The sequence below is a fragment of the Scyliorhinus canicula genome, chromosome 23 (genome assembly GCF_902713615.1).
Source record: "Scyliorhinus canicula chromosome 23, sScyCan1.1, whole genome shotgun sequence".
NCBI classification, from domain to species: Eukaryota; Metazoa; Chordata; class Chondrichthyes; order Carcharhiniformes; family Scyliorhinidae; genus Scyliorhinus; species Scyliorhinus canicula.
Window position 1 is genome coordinate 14724728 of NC_052168.1, and position 20391 is coordinate 14745118.

General features: G+C 51.4%; 1 protein-coding gene across 1 annotated transcript in view; it reads right to left on the bottom strand.

The window, feature by feature from the left end:
• LOC119956545 (caspase recruitment domain-containing protein 11-like) overlaps positions 1 to 20391 on the bottom strand; it is a 116095-nt gene that overhangs the window by 74979 nt on the left and 20725 nt on the right. Inside the window, 3 exon segments of the mRNA XM_038783842.1 lie at positions 8982 to 9102; positions 9104 to 9120; positions 13062 to 13292. Coding sequence (XP_038639770.1) covers positions 8982 to 9102; positions 9104 to 9120; positions 13062 to 13292 — 369 coding nt within the window.

Consider the following 20391-nt stretch of genomic DNA (forward strand, 5'->3'; position numbering starts at 1 on the left):
CCTACGTCTAATGGGGTCTCTGTCTCCTTGAACTGTAAGGATGTCAAATTGTCTCCACCCACAGGTGATATCCGTAAAATCCATGAAATCCCGACAGTGCAGAGGGAGGCTATTCGGCCCATCGAGTCTGCACCAATCCACTGAAGGAGTACCCTACCTAGGCCCACGCCCCTGCCCGATCCCGGTAACCCCACCTAACCTTTTAGACACTGAGGGGCAATTTATCATGGCCAATTTGGACAGCACGGTAGCATTGTGGATAGCACAATCGCTTCACAGCTCCAGGGTCCCACGTTCAATTCCAGCTTGGGTCACTGAACGTGGGGAGTCTGCACATCCTCCCCGTGTGTGCGTAGGTTTCCTCCGGGTGCTCCGGTTTCCTCCCACAGTCCAAAGATGTGCAAATTAGGTGGATTGGACATGATAAATTGCCCTTAGTGTCCAAAAGTACCCTTAGTGTTGGGTGGGGTTACTGGGTTATGGGGATAGGGTGGAGTTGTTAACCTTGGGTAGGGGGCTCTTTCCAGGAGCCGGTGCAGACTCGATGGGCCGAATGGCCTCCTTCTGCACTGTAAATTCTATGATAATCCACCTAAACTGCACCTCAGTGGACTGTGGGAGGAAACCGGAACGCTGGGAGGAAACCCATGCAGACACGGGGAGAATGTGCAGACTCCGCACAGACACTGACCCGAGGCCAGAATCGAACCCACGTCCCTGGCGCTGAGAGGCAGCAGTGCTCAGAAGTGTCAAATAGGCGCTCAATTTTAGTATTGCCACAAGGAGCATGGGCCACCAGAAAACTGGCTCACCAGCTAATGTGTTACTTTAGCAGCACGGTAGCGCAAGTGGATAGCACTGTGGCTTCACAATGCCAGGGTCCCAGGTTCGATTCCCCGCTGGGTCGCTGTCTGTGCGGAGTCTGCATCTTCTCCCCGTGTCTACGTGGGCTTCCTCCGTGTGCTCCGGTTTCCTCCCACAGTCCAAAGACGTGCAGGTTAGGTGGATTGGCCATGATAAATTACCCCTTAGTGTCCAAAAAGGTTAGGAGGGTTTATTGGGTTACGGGGATAGGATGGAAGTGAGGGCTTAAGTGGGTCGGTGCAGACTCGATGGGCCAAATGGCCTCCTTCTGCACTGTATGTTCTATGCTTATCCTTCATGAACCTGTGGAATTCTCAGCCACAGAGAACTATGGAGGTCAAATCACTGAGTATATTTGAGAAGGAAAGAGATATGTTTCTAGATTCTGGAGGTCAAGCAGCATGGGGAGAGCATTGAGGTTGCAGAATGGCGGAGAAGACTCGAAGGGCCGAATGGCCTACTCCTGCTCCTATTTTCTACGTTTCCATGAAAGTCTCTAGTCAACGACGATTGAGAGCCTGAGGTAGGGTTGTCACCTCTTCAGGATTGCCTTGGAGCCTTCCAAGAATGAAAATTCTTCTCGACTGTGAGCAGTTCCCAGGAGACAAATCACAGGCCCGAGTTTTCCACCCCTCCCAACGGCAGGATTTTCCGATCTCGCTGGAGAGAATGGAAGTCTGAAGTCGCACCGTGGCCAAACCCGCCTCTTTGAACTCATTAAACAGAGGCAGTTTGACTGGCCGTCACAAATCACTCAATAAGCGAGTGAAGACTTCATTCCCTTTCCAAATGTTGGAGGGAAGCAGTGTACAGTATGGATGGACATTTCATTCCTGGGATGAGGGGCTTATCTTATGAGGAAATGTCGTTGAATCATAGAATCCCTACAGTGCAGAAGGAGGCCATTCAGCCCATTGAGTCTACACTGACCCACCGAAAGAGCACCCTATCTAGGCCCAGCCCCTCATTACCCAGTAACCCCAACTAACCTTTTGGACACTAAGCAGCAATTTAGCACGGCCAATCCACCTAACCTGAACATCTTTGGACTGTGGGAGGAAAACGGAGCATCCGGAGGAATCCCACGCAGGCACAGGGGAGAACGTGAAAACTCCGCACAGTCACCCAAGGTCGGAATCGAACCTTGGTGCTGTGAGGCAGCGGTGCTAACCACTGTGCCACCGTGTCGCCCCAAGTCTAGAATCTCTCCTGCTTTTGCTGCCCATCATTGGCGTGCATGGAAAATATTTGCTGGATGAGAACTCAACCTGTTTGAGAACCCCTTGACGGACATCACAAAGACTTTCAGAACCTTTCAGTAGGTCAGAAGCAGCAGCCAATATCACTCCAGCAAACAGGAATGTGATGATTATCGGTCAGTCGGCTTTGCTGATGCAGGTTGAGGGAAAATTCCCCTCTTCTGCAAATATGTTCTTCACCCAAGGTTAGAATCGAACCTGGGTCGCTGGCACAAGGAACAAAGAAAAGTACAACACAGGAACGGGCTTTTTGGCCCTCTAAGCCTGTACGGACCATCATGCCCGTGCACCCTATAATCTTCTACCCTTCCGGGGTCCCTTTCCCTCTATTCCCATCCTATTCATATGTTTGTCAAGACGCTCCTTAAACGTCGCTATCGTTCCTGCTTCCACCACCTCCTCTGGCAGCGAGTTCTAGGCACCCACTACCCTTTGTGTACAAAATTCCCTCGCACATCTCCTCTAAACTTTGCCTCTCGCGCCTTAATCTTATGTCCCCCTAGTCATTGACTCTTGCACCCTAGTTTCTGACTATCCACTCTATCCATGCCCTTCATAGTTTTGTAGACCTCTATCAGGTCGCCCCTCAACCTCCGTCATTCCAGTGAGAACAAACCAAGTTTATCCAACCTCTCCTCGTAGCTAATGCCCTCCATACCAGGCAACATCCTGGTAAACCTCTTCTCCAAAACCTCCACATCCTTCTGGTAGTGTGGCGACCGGAATTGAACACCATACTCCAAGTGTGGCCTAACTAAGGTTCTGTACAACTGCAACCTGACTTGCCAATTTCTATGCTCAATGTCGCAGCCAATGAAGGCAAGCATGCCGAATGCCTTCTCCACCTGCATTGCCACTTTCAGTGACATGTGGACCTGTAAACCCAGATCCCTCTGCCTGTCAATACTCTTAAGCCATTTACTGTGTCTTTTCCAGCTGTATTAGACCTTCCAAAATGCTTTACGTCACATTTATCCGGATTACACTCCATCTGCCATCTCTCCACTAAAGCCTCTAACCGATCTACATCCTGCTGTGTCCTCTGACAGTCCTCATCGCTATCCGCAATTCCACCAACCTTTGTGTCATCCACAAACTTATTGATCAGAGCAGTTACATTTTCCTCCAAATCATTTATATATACTACGAACAGCAAAGGTCCCAGCACTGATCCCTGCGGAACACTGCTAGTCACTGCATTCAATTCAGAAAAGCACCCTTCCATTGCTACACTCTGTCTTCTATGACCGAGCTAGTTCTGTATCCATCTTGCCAGATCACCTCTGATCCCATGTGACTTCACCTTCTGTACCATGAGGGATCTTGTCAAAGGCCTTACTGAAGTCCATGTAGACAACATCCACTGCCCTACCCTCATCAATCATCTTTGTCGCTTCTTCGAAAAACGCGATCAAATTAGTGAGACACGACCTCCCCTTCACCAAACCGTGCTGTCTCTCACTAATACGTCCACTTGTTTCCAAATGGGAGTAAATCCTGTCTCAAAGAATCCTCGCCAATAATCTCCCTATCAATGACGTAAGGCTCACCAGCCTGTAACTTTGTGGATTATTCTTGCTCGGCTTCTTAAACAAAGGAACAACATTGGCTATTCGCCAGTCCTCTGGGACTGCACCTGTAGCCAGTGAGGATATAAAGATTTCTGTCAAGGCCCCAGCACTTTCCTCCCTTGACTCCCTCAGTATTCTGGGGTAAATCCCATCAGGCCCTGGGGCTTATCTACCTTAATGTTTTTCAAGACGCCCAACACCACCTCCTTTTTGATATCAATGTGACCCAGACTATCTACACACCCTTCCTCTGACTCATCATCCACCAAGTCTTTCTCTTTGGTGAATACTGAAGCAAAGTACTCATTCAGTACCTCTCCCATTTCCTGTGGACGCATGCATAGATTCCCTCCCTTGTCCTTGAGTGGGTCAACATTTTCCCTGGCTCCTGTGAGGCAGCTGTGGTAACCACTGTGCCGCCCCAGTCGAATAGTAATCGTGAAACCATTGTTGATTTTTATTATTACAAATCCATCTGGTTCACTAATGTCCTTTGGGGAAGGAAATCTGCCGTCCTTACCTTGGTCTGGCCTACATGTGACTCCCGATTTGGAGGAATATCGGGAAAGTAGGACGAATCTCAAACGCGCAATAAAGAGGGCTAAAAGGGGTCATGAAATATCTTTGGCTAACAGGGTTAAGGAAAATCCCAAAGCCTTTTATTCGTATGTAAGGAGCAAGAGGGTAACTAGAGAAAGGATTGGCCCACTTAAAGACAAAAGAGGAAATTTATGCGTGGACTCAGAGGAAATGGGTGAGATTCTTAATGAGTACTTTGCATCGATATTCACAAAGGAGAGGGACATGACGGATGTTGAGGCTAGGGATGGATGTTTAAATACTCTCGGTCAGTTGTCATATGGAAGGGGGAAGTTTTGGGTATTCTAAAAGACATTAAGGGGACAAGTCCCCAGGACCGGATGGGATCTATCCCAGGTTACTGAGGGAAGCGAGGGTCGAAATAGCTGGGGCCTTAACAGATATCTTGCAGCATCCTTGAGCACGGGGTGAGGTCCCGGAGGACTGGAGAATTGCTAATGTGTCCCTTTGTTTAACAAGGGTAGCAGGGATAATCCAGGGAATTATAGACCTGTGAGCTTGACGTCAGTGGTAGGCAAACTGTTGGAGAAGATACTGAGGGATAGGATCTATCACAGCTGGAAGAAAGTAGACTTATCAGTGATAGACAGCATGGTTTTGTGTAGTGAAGGTCATGTCTTACAAACCTAATAGAATTCTTTGAGGAAGTGACAAAGTTAATTGATGAGGGAAGGGCTGTAGATGTCGTATACATGGACTTTAGTAAGGTGTTTGATAAGGTTTCCCATGGCAGGTTGATGGAAAAAGTGAAGTCGTATGGGGTTCAGGGTGTACTAGCTAGATGGATAAAGAACTAGCTGGGTAACAGGAGACAGAGAGTAGTGGTGGAGGGAGTGTCTCAAAATGGAGAAGGGTGACTAGTGGTGTTCCACAGGGATCCGTGCTCGGACTACTGTTGTTTGTTTACATAAATAACCTGGAGGAAGGCATAGGTGGTCTGATTAGCAAGTTTGCAGATGATACTAAGATTGGTGGAGTTGCAGATAGCGAGGAGGACTGTCAGAGATAACAACAAAATATAGATAGATTGGAGAGTTGGGCAGAGAAATGGCAGATGGAGTTCAATCCAGGCAAATGCGAGGTGATGCATTTTGGAAGATCAAATTCAAGAGCGGACTATATGGTCAATGGAAGGGTCTGGGGAAAATTGATGTGCAGAGAGATCTGGGAGTTCAGGTCCATTGTACCCTGAAGGTGGCAACGCAGGTTGATAGAGTGGTCAAGAAGGCATACAGCATGCTTGCCTTCATCGGACGGGGTATTGAGTACAAGAGTTGGCAGGTCATGCTACAGTTTTATAGCCATGATGTGGAGATGCCGGCGTTGGACTGGGTGAGCACAGTAAGAAGTCTTACAACACCAGGTTAAAGTCCAACAGGTTTGTTTCAAACACGATCTTTCGGAGCACGGCTCCTTCTTCAGGTGAATGGAAAGGCTTGTTCCAGAAATGTTTATATAGACACAGTCAGAGATGCCCCGGAATGCGAGCACCTGCAGGCAATCAAATCATCAAAGATGCAGAGAGAGAGGTAACTCCAGGTTAAAGAGGTGTGAATTGTCCCAAGCCAGTTCAGTCGGTAGGCCTCTGCAAGTCCAGGCTTGTTGGTGGGGGCCGAATGTAATGCGACATGAATCCCAGATCCCGGTTGAGTCCGCATTCATGCTGTGCGGAACTTAGCTATAAGTTTTTGCTCAGCAATTTTGCGTTGTCGCGTCTCCTGAAGGCCTCCTTGTAGAATGCTGACCCGGAGATCAGAGGCTGAATGTCCTTGACTGCTGAAGTGTTCCCCAACTGGAAGGGAACAGTCCTGCCTGTTGATAGTCGCACGATGCCCGTTTATTCGTTGTCGTTGGGACAATTCACACCTCTTTAACCTGGAGTTACCTCTCTCTCTGCATCTTTGATGATTTGATTGCCTGCAGGTGCTCGCATTCCGGGGCATCTCTGACTGTGTCTATATAAACATTTCTGGAACAAGCCTTTCCATTCACCTGAAGAAGGAGCCGTGCTCTGAAAGCTCGTGTTTGAAACAAACCTGTTGGACTTTAACCTGGTGTTGTAAGACTTCTTACAGTTGTATAGGACTTTGGTTCGGCCACATTTGGAATACTGCGTGCAGTTTGGTCGCCACATTACCAGAAGGATGTGGATGCCTTGGAGAGGGTGCAGAGGAGGTTCACCAGGATGTTGTCTGGTATGGAGGGTGCTAGCTATGAAGAAAGGTTGAGTAGATTAGGATTGTTTTCGTTGGAAAGACGGAGGTTGAGGGGGGACCTGATTGAGGTCTACAAAATTATGAGAGGTATGGACAGGGTGGATAGCAACAAGCTTTTCCCAAGAGTGGGGGTGTCAGTTACATAGGGTCACGATTTCAAAGTGAGAGGGGGAACGTTTAAGGGAGTGTGCGTGGAAAGTTTTTTACGCATGAGGGTGGGTGGGTGCCTGGAACGCTTTACCAGCGGAGGTGGTAGAGGCGGGCACGATAGCATCATTTAAGAAGCATCTAGACAGGTATGTGAATGGGCGGGAACAGAGGGAAGTAGACCTTGGAAAATAGGAGACAGGTTTAGATAAAGGATCTGGATGGCGCAGGCTGGGAGGCCGAAGGGCCTGTTCCTGTGCGGTAATTTTCTTTGTTCTTTGTTCTTCTTCTTAGATCACCTCTGATACCGTGTGACTTCAACTTCTGTACCATGAGGGATCTTGTCAAAGGCCTTACTGAAGTCCATGTAGACAACATCCACTGCCCTACCCTTATCAATCATCTTTGTCACTTCCTCGAAAACCTTGATCAAGTTAGTGAGACACGACCTCCCCTTCACAAAACCGTGCTGCCTCTCGCTAATACGTCCACATTGTTTCCAAATGGGAGTAAATCCTGTCTCAAAGAATCCTCGCCAATAATCTCCCTATCAATGACGTAAGGCTCACCAGCCTGTAACTTTGTGGATTATTCTTGCTCGTCTTCTTAAACAAAGGACAACATTGGCTATTCACCAGTCCTCTGGGACTGCACCTGTAGCCAGTGAGGATATAAAGATTTCTGTCAAGGCTCCAGCAATTTCCTCCCTTGCCTCCCTCAGTATTCTGGGGTAAATCCCATCAGGCCCTGGGGACTTATTTACCTTAATGTTTTTCAAGAAACCCAGCACCTCCTCCTTTTTGATATCAATGTGACCCAGACTATCTACACACCCTTCCTCTGACTCATCATCCACCAAGTCTTTCTCTTTGGTGAATACTGATGCAAAGTACTCATTCAGTACCTCTCCCATTTCCTGTGGGACGCATGCATAGATTCCCTCCCTTGTCCTTGAGTGGGTCAACCTTACCCTGGCTCCTGTGAGGCAGCAGTGGTAACCACTGTGCAGCCCCAGTCGAATAGTAATCGTGAAACCATTGTTGATTTTATTATTTACAAACCCATGGTTCACTCATGTCCTTTGGGGAAGGAAATCTGCCGTCCTTACCCGGTCCTGGCCTACATGTGACTCCAGACCCACAGCAAGGTGGTTGACTCTTAACTGCCCCTCTGAATTGGCCGGGTGCACCGTTCAGTTCAAGGGCAATTAGGATGGTAACTGGTAAATGCTGGTTTTGCCAGTGACACCCACACCCGGTGAAAGAATGAAAGAAAGACGGCATTAGACAGTCACTAAAGCGGGATGGAAACCCTGAACGGCAACCTAATTTTGCCAAACTAACAGCGATGAACTGGATGAAATTTGGCTTTGGTAAAATGAACCCCAAAATAACCTTGCTTAGAAACTGAGTCAACATTCAACTCTAACTTAACCATCGTATGTGTCCAGTGAACTCTGACAAGACTGGGGATGTGTCTCCACTGATATGCTGAGATAACCCTTAAGGGGCTGGTTTAGCACAGTGGGCTAAAACAGCTGGCTGTAATGCAGAACAAGGCCAGCAGCGCGGGTTCAATTCCCCGTACCGGCCTCCCCGAACAGGCGCCAGAATGTGGCGACGCGGGGCTTTTCACAGTAACTTCATTGAAGCCTACTTTGGGGCAGCACGGTAGCATTGTGGATAGCACAATCGCTTCACAGCTCCAGGGTCCTAGGTTCGATTCCGGTCTTGGGTCACTATCTGTGCGGAAGTCTGCACATCCTCCCCGTGTGTGCGTGGGTTTCCTCCGGGTGCTCCGGTTTCCTCCCACAGTCCAAAGATGTGCAGGTTAGGTGGATTGGCCATGATAAATTGCCCTTAGTGTCCAAAATTACCCTTAGTGTTGGGTGGGGTTACTGGGTTATGGGGATAGGGTGGAGTTGTTGACCTTTGGTAGGGTGCTCGTTCCAAGAGCCGATGCAGACTTGATGGGCTGAATGGCCTCCTTCTGCACTGTAATTCTATGATTCTATGATTCTATACTTGTGACAATAAGTGATTATTATGAGGTTTGAAATTTGGTCATGAAATGAAATCGCTTATTGTCACGAGTAGGCTTCAATGAAGTTACTGTGAAAAGCCCCTAGTCGCCACATTCGCTGTTCGGGGAGGCTGGTACAGGAATTGAACCGTGCTGCTGGCCAGCCTTGGTCTGCTTAAAAGCCAGCGATTTAGCCCAGTGTGCTAAACCAACCCAACTGTAGGTTCAGCGATCGTTGGTAATCCAATGGCTGATTGTTTAAATAAGAAAATGCTTTGTCAGGTAAACAGCTGGTTACTTACCGACCAACAGTGAGCAGCATCTGGTTGGCTCTTTTCCTGTGATTAGCTTGTACAGTTCAGCATAGTGGAGTTCCAGGCTCTCCAGGAAGGCCTCGTATCCACGGTTACCACGTGAACGCAAAAATGTCCAGAAGACGGCCTGCAGGCCAGAAAGAACTGTCGTTAGAGTGACGCAACAGGCAGGAAGGAGATTCGACCGGACCCCCGGTGCCAAGATGGCTGACCCCAAACCAGGCTTCATAATCGCGCCTTCGTTTCGATAGGGACTGGTGAGGCAAAAGCAAAGGAAAAGGAAGGGATTCATTCGTTCTATCGACCGCGTCTGTAGAAGGGTCGTGCGGACTCGAAATGTTAACTCTGTTTCGCTCTCTCCACGGACGCTGCCAGGCCTGCTGGGATTTCCAGCACTTTCTGTTTTCATTTCAGATCTCCAGTATTTTGCTTCCTATTTGAGGGGACGGCTCTGAATTCCCAGTGTTTCGAAAGAATGAGGGGTGACCTCATTGAAACGTTCGGAATTCAGGGTGACAGGGTGGATGCACGTGAGGTGGTCCCCCTGGCCGGAGAGTCTAAAACCAAGGGGTGCAGTCTCAGAATAAGGGGGCAGGCCATTGAGGAAGGAGATGAGGAGGAATTTCTTCACCTCGGAAGGGTGTTGAATCTTTGACAATCCCAGGGGGCTGTGGAAGTCAGTCATTCAGCGTGTTCGCGATAGAAATGGGGAGATTTCTGGAGATGAATGACACAAGGGATATGCAGATAGTGCGGGAGTGAGGTAGACAATCAGCCAGGATCTCATTGAACGGTGAGCTGGCTAAAGGGGCTGAATGCCTCTCCCGGTCCTTTGTCCCAACCACACTGTTAAGGGGTCAGTGGTGAGCTTCTCCACCGCAGTGGATAGTTACCCCTCAGCAAGTTTAACTCTGGGAGCAGTGTTAATTGCTTAAGGTGAGCATTCCGGCCTATCTTGGGAGGAAGATCTGCCTTGAAGAGCTGTTGGCCAATCAGATGGCTGGCAGTTCCGTAGTCCCCGGCAGTGACCTGGCGAGTGTGGCGGTCACTGGTGGGACCACAGGCAGTCCCGACAAGGAGGAGTCCACCTCCTCTTAAGTATCACTAGGGCCAGGGACTAGTGACAGGCCTGGAGGAGGAAGGGTAAAAGGAGCATCAGTCACCTTTCCCCTCAAATGGGGGGCGGCAGCCTCTGATGTATCTGGGAGTATGGCTATTTTACCTTCACCATTCATGGATAGGGAGTGCCAGTGGCTCACTTTTAGAGAGTTTGGGGTCAGTATTAGAGGAATTTGGGGGTCAGGATTCAGGGAGTTCAATGGTCAGTAGGTGTCAGTATTCTGAGAATTTAGGGGTCATATTAGGGGAGCTCAGGGTCAGTATTAGGGAGTTTAGAGGTCGCATTAGGGGAGTTCAGTAGTCAGAAGGGGTCAGTAGTCAGGGAGTTCAGTGGTCAGTAGGGGTCAGTATTCAGGGAGTTCAATGGTCAGTAGGGGGTCAGTATTTGAGAGGGGTCAGTAGTCAGGGAGTTCAGTGGTCAGTAGTCAGGGAGGTCAGTGGTCAGTAGGGGTCAGTAGTCAGGGAGTTCAGTGGTCAGTAGGGGTCAGTATTTGGGGAGTTCAGTGGTCAGTAGAGGTCAGTATTCAGGGAGTTCAATGGTCAGTAGGGGTCAGTATTTGAGGAGTTTAGGGGTCAGTAGTCAGGGAGGTCAGTGGTCAGTAGGGGTCAGTATTTGGGGAGTTCAGTGGTCAGTAGTCAGGGAGGTCAGTGGTCAGTAGGGGTCAGTATTCAGGGAGTTCAATGGTCAGTAGGGGTCAGTATTTGGGGAGGTCAGTGGTCAGTAGGGGTCAGTATTTGGGGAGTTCAGTGGTCGGTATTTGGGGAGGTCAGTGGTCAGTAGGGGTCAGTATTTGGGGAGTTCAGTGGTCAGTAGGGGTCAGTATTCAGGGAGTTCAATGGTCAGTAGGGGTCAGTATTCGGGGAGTTCAGTGATCAGTAGGGGTCAGTTTTTGGGGAGTTCAGTGGTCAGTAGGGGTCAGTTTTGGGGAGTTCAGTGGTCAGTAGGGGTCAGTTTTTGGGGAGTTCAGTAGTCAGTAGGGGTCAGTATTTGAGGAGTTCAGTGGTCAGTAGGCGTCAGTATTTGGGGAGTTCAGTGGTCAGTAGGGGTCAGTATTTGAGGAGTTCAGTGGTCAGTAGGGGTCAGTATTTAAGGAGTTTAGGGGTCAGTAGGGGTCAGTATTTGAGGAGTTTAGGGGTCAGTAGGGGTCAGTATTTGAGGAGTTTAGGGGTCAGTATTTGGGGAGTTCAGTGGTCAGTAGGGGTCAGTATTTGGGGAGTTCAGTGGTCAGTAGGGGTCAGTATTTGAGGAGTCAGTGGTCAGTAGGGGTCAGTATTTGACGAGTTTAGGGGTCAGTAGTCAGGGAGGTCAGTGGTCAGTAGGGGTCAGTATTTGGGGAGTTCAGTGGTCAGTAGGGGTCAGTATTTGAGTTCAATGGTCAGTAGGGGTCAGTATTGAGGAGTTTAGTGGTCAGTAGGGGTCAGTTTTTGGGGAGTTCAGTAGTCAGTAGGGGTCAGTATTTGAGGAGTTCAGTGGTCAGTAGGCGTCAGTATTTGGGGAGTTCAGTGGTCAGTAGGGGTCAGTTTTTGGGGAGTTCAGTGGTCAGTAGGGGTCAGTTTTTGGGGAGTTCAGTGTTCAGTAGGGGTCAGTTTTGGGGAGTTCAGTAGTCAGTAGGGGTCAGTATTTGAGGAGTTCAGTGGTCAGTAGGCGTCAGTATTTGGGGAGTTCAGTGGCCAGTAGGGGTCAGTATTTGAGGAGTTCAGTGGTCAGTAGGGGTCAGTATTTAAGGAGTTTAGGGGTCAGTCGGGGTCAGTATTTGAGGAGTTTAGGGGTCAGTAGGGGTCAGTATTTGAGGAGTTTAGGGGTCAGTATTTGGGGAGTTCAGTGGTCAGTAGGGGTCAGTATTTGAGGAGTTCAGTGGTCAGTAGGGGTCAGTATTGAGGAGTTCAGTGGTCAGTAGGGGTCAGTATTTGACGAGTTTAGGGTCAGTAGTCAGGGAGGTCAGTGGTCAGTAGGGGTCAGTATTTGGGGAGTTCAGTGGGTCAGTAGGGGTCAGTATTTGAGTTCAGTGGTCAGTAGGGGTCAGTATTTGAGGAGTTTAGGGGTCAGTATTTGGGGAGTTCAGTGGTCAGTAGGGGTCAGTATTTGAGGAGTTCAGTGGTCAGTAGGGGTCAGTATTTGACGAGTTTAGGGGTCAGTAGTCAGGGAGGTCAGTGGTCAGTAGGGGTCAGTATTTGGGGAGTTCAGTGGTCAGTAGGGGTCAGTATTTGAGTTCAGTGGTCAGTAGGGGTCAGTATTTGACGAGTTTAGGGGTCAGTCGGGGTCAGTATTTGAGGAGTTTAGGGGTCAGTAAGGGTCAGTATTTGAGGAGTTTAGGGGTCAGTCGGGGTCAGTATTTGAGGAGTTTAGGGGTCAGTATTTGGGGGAGTTCAGTGGTCAGTAGGGGTCAGTATTTTTGGGAGTTCAGTGGTCAGTAGGGGTCAGTATTAGGGAAGGTCAGAATTATGCAGATTTCTTAGGGCTCCTTGTCAAATTCTTTTGAAATATTTTGCCTCAATTTTCTAACATATCGGTTTCATGATTAATTGTGGATGACATCATTGGGTGATTTGCTGAAACTCGTCATCAACAGGTGATCTGAGCAAACAAAAGTGAACGGATTGACTGAATGTTGGAAGGACTGTTGACTAATGTTTATCTCCTGTGACCATCAAAGTGAGTCATATTCCTAACGCTCAGTTCCTGCATTCACACACCCTCGCTGATGAAGGAAAATATTCAATTCAACGGTGCAGAGGAAGAAAGTTGAACAAATAAGTGATTCATTTTGAGTTTGCCTTGCAATTTTCGATTGCCTCTCCATGTCTTCCTACCAAAAAGCCTCATCCCACCCATCTCCGCTTTGAACCTCATCTGCCACCTATCAGCCGCGCTCTGCAGGTGCAGACAAGGACTTTGACTGGGGCAAGAGGAGACAACTTATGAGAGAAAGAGAATTAAAGGTGACTGACTTGCGCGAGCCCTTCTGGTGGTCAGCAGGTGGGAGCGCAGGACCTCGTCCTCGTCCTCTTCATCGATGACCTTGCATTGCCGCAGGTAGTCTGTCAGCTTGCTGGGGTTGATGGATTTCGTCAGGGCGTAGCGCTTGCTCTCAATTCTTTCCCACAACTGATCCTGCTCCGAATCCTCCTCCTCCTCCTCCGGGATCTGACCACTGTCACTTTCCATTGTTCGCCTTATAACTGGAAAAGAACAGGTTCAGTTACGGACATTGCCTCACGACAGGTGTACTGCCAACAATAACTTGCATTGATATAGCATCTCTCATGTGGTAAAACCTCCCAAGGAGCAAATAGTCAACAAACTGTGATTATGTTGAATGGGGAGGTTGAGGAGCTTGGGGACCTGAAGTTGAGTCACGGAGGAGTGCCCCAAAGGAGAGTCGGATGGGCAGACAGGCTTAGGGACAGAATGCCGGAGGGTCATTCCAAGTCAGTTTAAGGATGTAGCGGTGAAAATCAGGGAGCTGAATTCTCTGTTTCTGAGGTTAAGCGCGAATTGAGAATCTGCAGGAGGTTCATGACTAGAAAATTGGCCGGTTCCGGTACCAGGGAAGGGCTAGCACCAACGGCGCATGAAACCCCCGTAGTTCGTGCCGAAAACGGCCAGAAAATGGTTGGGTCCCGGGCCGCGCATGCGCAGGGCAGACAAGCTGCACCGGTCACGCCGTTAAGCAAGGCGCCGGCCGTGCTCTAACCCGCCAACCACGGCCCCACACCCACTCCCTGGCCACCCCCCATTAGTCCCCCCCCCCCCCCCCCCCAGCCCTAGCAGAAGCCTCCCCCCGGCCAGCGGCATGGATTCCGGACAAGTGTGGCGGCAGTGGACATTGTCCGCAGCCGGCCCGCCGGATTCCCGACCACTGAGACCACACAGTCCGTGCCGTTGGGAACTCAGCCCATCGGGGGCGGAGCATCGTGGGTGGGCCGGCCGACGATGCATCAACGGCGTTGAAACGGCTCCCGCCGCGCGTCACAAAGACGTCGGTTTAGAGAGGGCTGAGAGTGCCGGACCGGGGTCAAACCGGCGCCGACCCCGTTTCCGCCATCGGAGCCCATTCTCCGCCCGATCACCGTTCACGATTTTGGTGTCGGGCTGCGGAGAATCCAGGCCAAGACTTTTGCGAGCGAGGCCAGAGTGAGAGGAGTGTGACAGTCGCAGAGAAGGTCGGGCTGGACGGGATCGCGTTTGCAGTAAGTCTAAGGAGCCGGGAAGGGGGCTGGTTTGACCGGTGGGATTTTCCAGCCCCTCCCACCGTCGGCTTCTTCCGGTCCCACCGAAGTCAATGGAGTTTTGAACGGTTCGCCGCATTTTCCAGCTCTGCCGTGATGGGACAGGAAAGACCACCCAGATTGTGTGTTGAGTCAACTGATTCTGCCCTGGTCAGTGGTAGGAGCCTTAATGCGTTAGGGAAGGCAGTAGTGAGCGAGAATTCAGGGCCGGGATTCTCCCCTACCCGGCGGGGCGGGGAGTCCCGGCGGGACGGAGTGGCGTGAACCACTCCGGCGTCGGGCCTCCCCAAAGATGCGGAATTTTCTGCACCTTTAGGGCCTAGGCCCGTGCCGGAGTGGCTCCCGCTCCGCCGGCCGGCGCGAACGGCCTTTGACGCCCCGCCAGCCGGGGCCGAAAGGCCTTCGCCGGCCGGCGGAAGTCTGCACATGCGCCGGTGCGTCAGCGGCTGATGACGTCATCCCGGCGCATGCGCAGCGGAGGGCGGGTCTCTTCCGCCCCCGCCATGGTGAAGGCCACGGCGGGGCAGAAGAAAAAGAGTGCCCCCATGGCACAGGCCCACCCGCCGATCGGTGGGCCCCGATCGCGGGCCAGGCCATCGTGGGGGCACCCCCCCCCCCCCCCCCCCCGGGGCCAGATCGCCCCGCGCCCCCTCCCCCCCAGGACCCCGGCGCCCGCCCGCGCCGCCAATCCCGCCGGCACCAGACGTGCTTTGATTCCCGCCGGCGTGAAAGGCCTGTCAGCGGCAGGACTTCGGCCCATCGCGGGCCGGAGAATCGCCGCGGGGGGCCCGCCAACCAGCGCGGCGCGATTCCCGCCCCCGCCGATTCCCGGGTGGCGGAGAATTCGAGCCACAGCGGCAGCACCCAGAATGAGCAGGAACCGTGGTGCCCTCTGCCTTTATAGTGTGTGTATTGTAACTGGTGATTGGCTGCGGTGTTTGTACATGTTGATTGGTCCCTGTGTGTGTCCATCAGTGTGTGTCTGCACCATGATATACTGGTGTATGTTATGACAAGTAGGTTGGGGCCTGTGCTCAAGAATGAGAGATGATCTTATTGAGACATATCAGATTCTCAGGGGGTTTGACAGGGTAGATGCTGAGAGGATGTTTCCTCTTGTGGGAGAGTCTAGGACCAGAGGGCATAATCTCATTTACGACAGAAATAAGGAGGAATTTCTTCCCTCAGAGGGTAGTGAATCTGTGGAATTCTTTCCCGTAGAGAGCTGTAGAGGCTGGGTCGTTGAGCATGTTCAAGGCTGAGATGGACAAATTTTTAATCAGTGAGGGAATCGAGGATTACGGGAATAAGGCGGGGTTTGGAGTTGAGGATGATCACATCAGATTAGTCATGATCTCATTGATTAGCATGTGGGCTGAATGGCCTACTTCTCCTCCTACGCCTTATGGTCTTTGTCCTTTACAGAAAAGGGAGGTCAAAGGGCAATATCCGGAAGGTATGACAGATCAAGAGAAGGTTTTTCGACATTTGACAGGGTGAGATCATGGGAGGATTTAACGGTGAGTATTAAGGTTTAAGGCCTGGTATGTTTGAGGGATGGGAAGCCAGTGTTGTTCGAGGAATTTGCGGATGGTGTGAAGTTGGTCCAATATAGAACAGGGAAAAATGAAGCTGCAGAGGGTGAAACTGAGAGAAGAGAGGAAGAAGGCATTGGAAAAATCAGGTTTTTAGGTGGAGAGAGCATGGACGTAAGTCTCCAGTGAGAGGAACGGGGCGATTGGGGGAGGGGAAGGTGGTGTAGTGGTACTGTCGCTGGACTCGGTAATCCGGAGACGAAAGGGAGACATGGGTTCAAACCCCACACCGGCAGCTGGTGTTATTTAAATTCAGTAATGAAACCAGGAATTGAAAACTGCTCTCAATGATGGTGAACATTGTGCCTGATAAGCAGCGTGACGCAGCACAGCTCAACCAGGAGATCCCACTTCCATTTTGGGCGGGATCACTTTAAGACCAGTCTGCATATTAGAGCGAGAAACTAGTCTCACTCGAACATGCGTTCCCGAGGTCTACCCAAGACGTGGGATCTAACCCTCTGACCTTGGAAACCTTGAGCGAGCGCCATTCAGTACCGCTCTTCACAAACGGGGACCAGACTTGTGGGGGTCACCCCGGGGCTTTGGCGGTCCCTAGGTGCATGCCCTCTGAGCATTATGGAAACCTGGTCACCCTGGCATTGCCAGATGGACGTTAGGTAGTGGGCTGTTTCTTGGCGCCACGAGCTTGCGTATCTTGCGCGCTGCGGGACTCTGTCCTCATTCGGGAAAGATTGCGCCCCATGAAATATCAACAATTGACGGAAAAATCCATCTCCTTCACCAGTTCCCTTTGGGAAGGTAATCTGAGCTGGTAGAGCGGAGGACTGTAGCCATTCAGTAACTATCCTGAGGTCGCTGGTTCGATTCCGGCGCGAAAGAAGGAAATCTTCAGTCCTTACCCGGTCCGGCCTACATGTGACTCCAGACCCACAGCAATGTGGTTGACTGTTAACTGCCCCCTCTGAAATGGCCCAGCAACCCACTCAGTTCAAGGGCAATTAGGGATGGGCAACAAACAAAGGCCCAGCCAATGAGACCCGTGGAAGAATTGTTTTTTAAATGAAAGCGGGGGGGGGGGGGGGGGGGGGGTGAACCATTTTGCACGTGGAAAGGTTGGTGATGGACATAGCAACACACTGTAGGTGGATTTTTCCAGTCTGTTCCCTTCAGTGGGACTGGAAGATCCCGGCAGCGGGAGGGAATTCTGGCCATAGTCTTACAATCCCCACTGAGGCCCAGGTGTAGATTTTTGCCCCCATGGCGATTGCACAGAATTCCCACAGCCCGTCGCACACACCTCAGGGAAACCTGTCCCAAAATGGTGGATCTTCGTTCTAGGGAGGTGGATGTGGGATAGAATCGGGCCCTCACACACCCCCCCCCCCCCCCCCAGCAGATCGAAGGTAGCTAGAGGGGCTGCCGGGTCTGTTTGAAAGGTTCCCCTCAGTTCTCTGCGGCTGCATCCCAGTTGTTTCGTTAAATGAAATGAAAAATTGAAATGAAAATCGCTTATTGTCACGAGTAGGCTTCAATGAAGTTACTGTGAAAAGCCCCTAGTCGCCACATTCCGGCGCCTGTTCGGGGAGGCTGGTACGGGAATCGAACCGTGCTGCTGGCCTGCTTGGTCTGCTTTAAAAGCCAGCGATTTAGCCGAGTGAGATAAACCAGCCCCTAAATAGCCGATACAACTGTAATAATCCCCACAAGGCCCACGGAGATGCCCTGATTGATGTCCCCCTGGGTCTGGAGGTTGCCCCCTAGTGGCTGGAAGTCTGCCCAGCCGAAGCTTGTTAGAACTCAGTATAAAGGACGGCCCACACAGGGACCGGCATATTGGTTGTCCCAATGGGACTGTCATATGGAACCACGGATTCCCTACAGTGCAGAAGGAAGCCATTCAGCCCATCGAGTCTGCACTGACCCTCTGAAAGAGCACTCCACCGAGGCCCAATCGCCCGCCCTATCCCCATGACCCCACCTAACCTGCACATCGCTTGACACTAAGGGGCAATTTACGCAGGACCAATCCACCTGACCTACGGGAGGAAACCGGAGCACCCAGAGGAAACCCACGCAGGCACGGGAGAAAGTGAAAACTCCACACAAACAGGCCTACCTGGACGTTCCAACCCCCCCCCCCTCCTCCCAACATTCCCCCTCCCGCCATCCTCCACCTCCAGGCAACATTCCTCTCCGTCACTGCCTGCAGGGAAAATCCCAGGCTGTTTCAGGAGACCTGGAAAATCCCAGTCAATCTCCTTCAGTCAGCCAGGGAAATCCCTGTCAACTTTCTTCGATAGGCCTTTAATTACTTTAATTGCCCCCCCCCCCCCCCCCCCCCCCCCCCGCCCCCCCTCCCCAACACACAATCCGTCCTCTGCGAACACAGCCTCGGGGAGGGCTGGAACCAGGGACTCAGGACACCGACACGTGGTGCGAAATCCTGCATGCGCCCACCTCCATTCCCAACCCCAGCAGCAGTTAAAAAGGAGGCTGCCCTGTAATTCTATGTAATCATACAACTGATTAATGAGGTGCTTCGTCTGCAGGTAGGTATTTCAAAACAAAAATCAAATGCTTACTGAACAACTTCCTCATCAACAGAGTCTGAAGTTGAATCCAGCTGCCTCAGATATGATGATCCACTCCAGATGTTCTGTCACACAACGCTGAGGTATTTGAACTCATTCCCAGCTTTAATCCCAGTTCCAATAACTGTATTCAGCAGAACTGCCTGGACGTAGAAATGATTCCACTTGTGGGGAGGTCAGAACTAAGGGCCATGGAAAAGTCACTTTATAAACCCAACAGGGGTCAGGAAAAACGTACTTCTTCTATCCGGAGGAGTGGCTAGAATATGGAACTCGCTCCTGCCAGGAGTAAAGCAAGTAAGGTCTCCAAAGTCCCAGATGACCGTCGGCTGCTTTCCCCTTTGAGGTGGAGACAGCTGACTGGCGGCGATTTGACCTGAGGGTCACCACGCCTCAGGCGAGGGGCAAGGTTGATGAGGCCGGGCCTTCATGGATACCCTCAGCCGGTACGGGAAATTCAACCTGCGCCGTTGGCCTCGCCCCGCATCACGGAACCGGCCGTCCAGCCAACCAACATAAACTGGTCCCCAGGTGGCTGAGGCCTTTAAACCGGAGGCCAGCTAAATGCAAAATCCGAAATTAAAACGGAAAGTGCTGCGGACGGAGAAACAGAAGGTTGGATTTTCTGTCAGGCCTGTCATAATATACACACAAGTATATGATGGTGCACGGACAGACACACAGGATGACCAATGAACACACAGAACACAGCAGCCATCCCAGACAGGACACGGCCACTATAAAGCCAGAGGGCACTAGTTTTCCCGCTCTCTCGGGATGCAGCCTCTGAGACAGTCAGAGCCCGTGAGCAACAACACGAACATCCACCATGTGGCAGTAAGATAGTCTGGTCAGGTTAGCCTCAGGTCTCCAGCCAACTCAGCATAGTGTCAACCCACAGTTAAAGCATGTATTATAGTTAAGAGTTCAATAAAATCGAGTCGCATTTCTTGAAGGGTTGGAAGCCTGTCTCTCTCTCACCACTGCAGCAAACGCAGTCCTCGCAGACCCAGCATACTCAACACATCAAGGCCCACCGGTGGAAACTCCTGGTCCCAACGAAGGCAGCCTCTCCCCTCTTCCCCCCCCCCCCCCCTCCCCCCCCCCCCACACCCGCCCCATCCCCCCCACCCACGACGAGTCCCCCGGTAACAGGATGGATCAGCCACGCAATCGGCCGGACCGGAAGTCCCGGCGCTGGGAAACATGGCGGAAAGGGGCAGAGGGGGTAAAATCCGGCCCAGCGTTTCTGGTCCATATGACGCCTTCACAGTTCACTGTTTGGTGGGTCACGTACAGAAGGGTATGTTCAGCAGGTTAGGAATGTAGGACGGAGGAGCAGGGGCCATGCTCCATCATTCAATAAAATCAGGATTGGTCTGCTTCTGGGCTCAGCTCCACGATTCATCCTCCCCCTCCTCCCCCACCCGCCCTCTACCCCCACTACCGCCCCCCCCCCCCCCCCCCCCCCCGCCACCCATCCTCACAACTGCCCCCCGTAACCCTCAGTTCCCTCGTTTAACAACAAATCTGCCCGATGGATGAAGTTCCAGCTGAAGGGAGGGATGGGAGTCGGCCGCGTACGGAGCCAGTGTGGGCCAGTTGGGACGAGTGGCCTGTTTCTTTGCTGTAAATTGAACAGCAAAGGGACTGAAACATGGCTTCCCTGCCTCTGGGGGGTGGGGGGGGGGGGGGGGGGGGGGGGGAGGGGGTTGAACTCCGTCACTGAGAAAAATAAGGCAGCCGATTGCCGATTTCCATGGCGATACCAGTTCGTGCCATGGTCAACAACAAGAACCAGCAGGCAGCTTATCACCGTTTCCATAGAAACAAGTACGAATGCTTGCAAACCGCATTCCTCTGCGAACCAGATCATGTTTACTTTCGCCCTATCAGTCG